At 45.1% G+C, this 5,403-nt stretch overlaps 1 protein-coding gene across 1 annotated transcript in view; it reads left to right on the forward strand.

The window, feature by feature from the left end:
• Positions 1 to 1,781, forward strand: part of LOC119292714 (non-specific lipid transfer protein GPI-anchored 2-like) — a 3,147-nt gene extending 1,366 nt beyond the window's left edge. Inside the window, exons 2-3 of the mRNA XM_037571447.1 lie at positions 10 to 565; positions 1,078 to 1,781. Coding sequence (XP_037427344.1) covers positions 10 to 565; positions 1,078 to 1,211 — 690 coding nt within the window. The 3' untranslated portion in view covers positions 1,212 to 1,781. The remainder of the gene's footprint in view (positions 1 to 9; positions 566 to 1,077) is intronic.
• The last annotated feature ends 3,622 nt before the right edge of the window (positions 1,782 to 5,403 follow it).

The following is a 5,403-nucleotide window of genomic DNA, read 5'->3' on the forward strand; positions in this document are numbered from 1 at the left end:
GTTTCGTAGCAACGGTTTGGACACCCCCATCGCTCACGAACACAAAACAAAAGACACACCCTGTGCTCCCCGTCTCCACATGTCAAACAGAGCACGGCCGACACAGTCCAGATACCAAGAAGCCAGGCCGTCGCCGCGGCTATGATGCCACCCGCGGCCGTCGCCCTCGCGCTCCTCGTGGTCTCGACGCTGCAGCCCCGGGCGGCGGTGCAGGCGCAGGTGTCGGCCGCTCCGGCGGCGGCTCCGGCGCCCAGCTGGGGGGAGCTGGACTGCACGGGCGCGCAGCTCAACCTGTCCTCCTGCCTGACGTACGTGGAGTCCGGGAGCGCGCTGACGCGGCCGGAGAAGGGCTGCTGCGGGGCGCTCTCCGGCGTCGTCGACGGCGAGGCCGCCTGCCTGTGCGGGCTCGTGGGCGGGTACGGGTCCTTCGGGGTCCGCGTCGACGCCGTGCGTGCCCTCGCGCTGCCCACCATCTGCCGCGTGGAAGCGCCACCGCCCAGGCTCTGCGCCATGCTGGGCTTGCCCGGCGCGGAGCCGCCGGGCGGCGCCGTGCCCCCGGCGTCAGGTACGAAATGACAGTACTATATGCTCTGCAGCGTGCAATAAATGCTTCTTTTCAAACGCATCTTTTCGTGTTGCAATGTTGTCAGTCCCAGTAGTGTAAACAGGAAACTGATGAATGGCAAAAGAATTTCTGATTCTCTCGTCTCGTGCGTAATTAGACATTACCATGTCAACTGCAACATTACAGTAGTAGATGTTCAGATCAATTATCGAATTAGCATCACAATATATCTGCTGTTTGCACAACTGTATCCTACATGTAAAATAGAGTAAAGTACACTGTACCAGGGTTATAAAAAATGAACGAAATACATGCCAAGTAACGCCAGTATTGTAACATCGACCAGACAGGTAGTCGAGTAGCGACTTGGTCAGTAGCTAAAACAGTACAGGAACCAAATTGTCTCATGGAAGCAAGCTGTTCAGTTCAAACCATCTTTCTGTTTTTTCCATACTCCTATCACAACATAGTAGTAGAACTGTTTGTACTAACAAAGTGTGAACGCCCGGCAGGGTACGGCACGCCGGCGACGACGCCAGCAACGTCAGCCGCGAGCGGCGGCCCCGCGACGCACCGGAGCCGAGGGCGTCATCTCCTCCTCGTGCTCCTCCCGTACTGCGCCGCGCTCTTCACGCTGCTGCCGTAACTCCCAAGCGCGCACGCCGACGGAGGCAGCCCCCATATCCATCCCACATCGGTGCAACTGTACATGTACACGCGTTACATCAAATCGATTCAAGTCCAGCAGAGCATCGGTCCGTGTACACCATCACCATGCGCTGCCTCCTTGCATTGTGGAGTGGTGAGCACTAGCTTTCGGCGCAGATCCCATCCACCATCCCCATTGGCTAGGCGGGCATGGGGTCGTGGATGGGGACGTCCGACCTGCACCGCGGCTACAAATGAGCAGCCGCGGAGACGCATGAAATGAAAGTGATTATTAAAGGTAGCGTATGTATGTCGCGCGGCGGCCGGCGGGGCTGTGCTGTACCTGTACTGCGCGCGCGGGCTACATGTGACCGGCTACCCCGCTCTTATTCGCTGGCTGGCTGGCTGCGGTGGAGTTAGTACGAGTTCCGGTGCCGTGCGACGTGCCGTGCCGACTGCCGAATGCAAGACGACGCGCCATCGGTGTACGGCTGTGCATCTGTTTTTATTTGGCCGTGCCTGGCAGGTGGATAATCGTTGTCGAGGTGAGGTGGCATAATTTGGTCTCGGTCCTGCCTCGCTCCTTTCTTTCTTCAACTGCAAACACCCACATTTCACATATATTTTTGTGTTAAACAAACAAACATAACAGAAAAGAGAAAACTGAATCTGCGTGCAAAAATGCAAACTACATACTCCCTCTATCTATATATACAGGGCTTAATGCGTTTTTCAAGACCAATTTTGACCACATGTTAGAGCAATGATACTATATGACATGCAAGTTACACAAAGTGTACCATCAAATTCGTACTTTCAATGATATAATTTTTAAATTATACATCTACTATACTATTAATCCTATCAATACTCAAAGGCATTCTCAAATTACACATCAGGTCCTATATATATGAATGGATGGAGTATCAAATTTTGCAATAGAAAGGAACGAAGGCCTCATTCCCCACTGCAACCCTACAAGTACCCCGTACCGTGAATTCCTATCATCGATGAGCATGCATCAATCGTCATGTGGCTTTTAACGATTAGAAAAAAAGTTTGTCCCACATGATGATACAAATACAAAGGAGCAAACACATCATCAATGTGTGTTTATTTCGGGGGTATGTGTGTTTAGCAAGGCTATGAGCCTCATCCTTCAGAGACTACAAATGTAATAAGAGCATCCGTTGACATCAAATTCTTTCAGAAACGAATGCTTTGGAATATTCCATTCTTGTAGCAGCCACCGCTTCGGATCCTGCTCCTCTGTAATTTCTGGCCCAAATTTGAAACTTTCCCTTCAAATACAAAGGAGCAAGCTTGGAACTCGAGGACCGTCATCTTGATCTCTCTAATGATGTGTCTGTGCTACCCGCCAGTGCCTTCCTCAATATTCTTGATGACCTCCTTGTACTAAGAGGCGATCACCACCCGGGTTTCCATAAGATCTTTCGCTAAGGCCATTGCTTCGCGGCAGGCCAATGCCTCGAGGGATGATATACCAAGGCCGAAGCACCAAGGTACTCATCATTGATATCCCTACAAATCGCACTGACGACCCTCTAACCTCACCATGGTTCATACCCCTCGATACTACCCATAGATTCATCAAAATAAGCGAACAACACAATAAAAACAGAATCTATCAAAAACAGAACATTCTGTAGTCATCTGGATTTTAGCCAAACTTCCGTAACTCCAAAAATTCTGAAAACTTAGGACAACGCAGGAAATTTGCATATCAATAAAGTGTAAAAAATGCAGAATTTTATCACGCTCCAGCAAACTTTAATAATTCTGCTACTGGACGCAAAAGTTTTTGTTTTTTCACATAATCAAATCAACAATCTTCCAAATCATCCCAAAGATCTTACTTGGTTCAAACATTAATTAAAATACTAAAATACAATCATAGCAGAAGTATAATTGCATATACCCATCAAAACAGAAAAGAAAAATATCAGGTTGTCTCCCAACAAGCGATTTTCTTTATAGCCATTAAGCTAGGCTTTGAGATTTCGATGATGCTCAAATGAAAGATAATAATTGAAACACAAAGGGGGCATCATAAAACATGTGACAAACAAATTTAAGTCTAACATGCTTCCTATGCATAGGCATTTTATAAGCAAAGGAATTATTAAGGCAAGCAAAAACTAGCATATGCAAGGGAGAAGAATAAAACATTGACAAACAAGAGCTAATTTAGTAACATGAAAATTTCTACAACCATATTTCTCTCTCTCATAATAATTACATGTGAGATCATATTGAAATTCAACAATATAGCTATCACATAACATATTCTCTGCATGATCCATATGCATGCAAAGTTGACACTCTTCCAAAATAGTGGGATTATCAGCAAATAAAGTCATGACCTCTCCCAACCCACTTTTATCAAAAAATTAATAAGATTGATCATTCTCCAAAGTAGTGGGATCATTATTACCAAAAGTTGGAACTCTTTTAAACCCACTTTCAATATTATCGCAAACATATTCATCATGAGGCTTCAATAAATTTTTAGGATCATAGGAAGAATCACCTCAATCATGATCATTGCAATAAGTAGTGGACATATCAAAATTAGCATCCCCATGCTTGGGGGTTTTGCATATTATTAGCACAATTGACACTAATAAAATTTATACTAACACCATTGCAATCATGCTTTTCATTCAAGGAGCTACTTTTCCTAGCACTTTTGTTCTTGTTTTGGACTCTAATTTGCATGAGAATGAAACTAACCCATACTGGCGTTGTTTTCAGCAAAACTACCATGGTGTTGTTTTTGTGCAAAAATAGAAGTTCTCGGAATTGGGCGAAACTTTTTGGTGAGTTATTTTGGAATAAATAAATAAATACTAGAACCAAGACCCACTGGGGGGGGGGGGCAACTGCCCACTAGGTACCAGGGCACGCCACCCTCCTCTGGCGCGCCCTGGTGGGTAGTGGGGCCCATGAGGCTGCAGTGACCCTAATTACAACTCTATAAATTCCTATTTTCAAAGAAAAAATAAAGAGGAGGTTTCGTCATGTTTTATGATACGGAGCTGCCGCCACCTCTTATTCTTCATCGAGATGCCAGATCTAGAGCCTGTTCGAGGCTCCGGAGAGGGTGATCTTCCATCTTCGTCATCACCAACCACCCTCCATCACCAATTTCATGATGCTCACCATCGGGAGTGAGTAATTCCTTCGTAGGCTTGCTGGACGGTGATGGGTTGGATAAGATTCATCTTGTAATCGAGTTAGTTTTGTTAGGGCTTGATCCCCAGTATCCACTATGTTCTGAGATTGATGTTGCTATGACTTTGCTATGCTTAATGCCTGTGACTAGGGCTCGAGTGCCATGATTTCAGATATGAACCGTTAATGTTTTCACCATTATATCTATGTTCTTGATACGATCTTGCAAGTTTTATGCACCTGTTACGTGTTATGATCCGTAAACCCCAGGGTGACAATAATTGGGATACTTTCCGGTGATGACCATAGTTTGAGGAGTTCATGTATTCACTATGTGTTAATGCTTTATTCCGGTTCTCAATTAAAAGGAGGCCTTAATATCCTTTAGTTTCCTTATGGACCCCGCTGCGACGGGAGGGTAGGACAAAAGATGCCATGCAAGTTCTTTTCCATAAGCACGTATGACTATTTACGGAATACATGCCTACATTATATTGACGAACGGGAGCTAGTTCTATGTCGCCCTAGGTTATAACTGTTATATGATGAATATCATCCAACGAAATCACTAATCCAATGCCTACGAGTTTTTCACATATTGGTCTTTGTTGCGTTACTATTACTATTGCTACTCTTACAACTGCTACGAAATTACTGCTGCTACTATTACCGTTACTGCTGCTATTGCTACTATTGCATCGCTATCAAACTACCATATTATTGTGCTACTGATCACTTTGTTGCAGATATTTAGTCTCCAGGTGTGGTTGAATTGACAACTCAACTACTAATGCTTGCAAATATTCTTTGGATCCCCTTGTGTCGAATCAATAAATTTGGATTGAATACGCTATCCACGAAAACTATTACGATCCCCTATACTTGTGGGTTATCAAAACTTTTTTCTGGCGCCGTTGCTGGGGAGCATAGCTATATTTTTGAAGTCACTTGGGATTTATATCTATTTATCACTATGAAGAATCTGAAAGATACTA

This window comes from Triticum dicoccoides, chromosome 4B (assembly GCF_002162155.2).
Source record: "Triticum dicoccoides isolate Atlit2015 ecotype Zavitan chromosome 4B, WEW_v2.0, whole genome shotgun sequence".
Lineage (NCBI taxonomy): Eukaryota > Viridiplantae > Streptophyta > Magnoliopsida > Poales > Poaceae > Triticum > Triticum dicoccoides.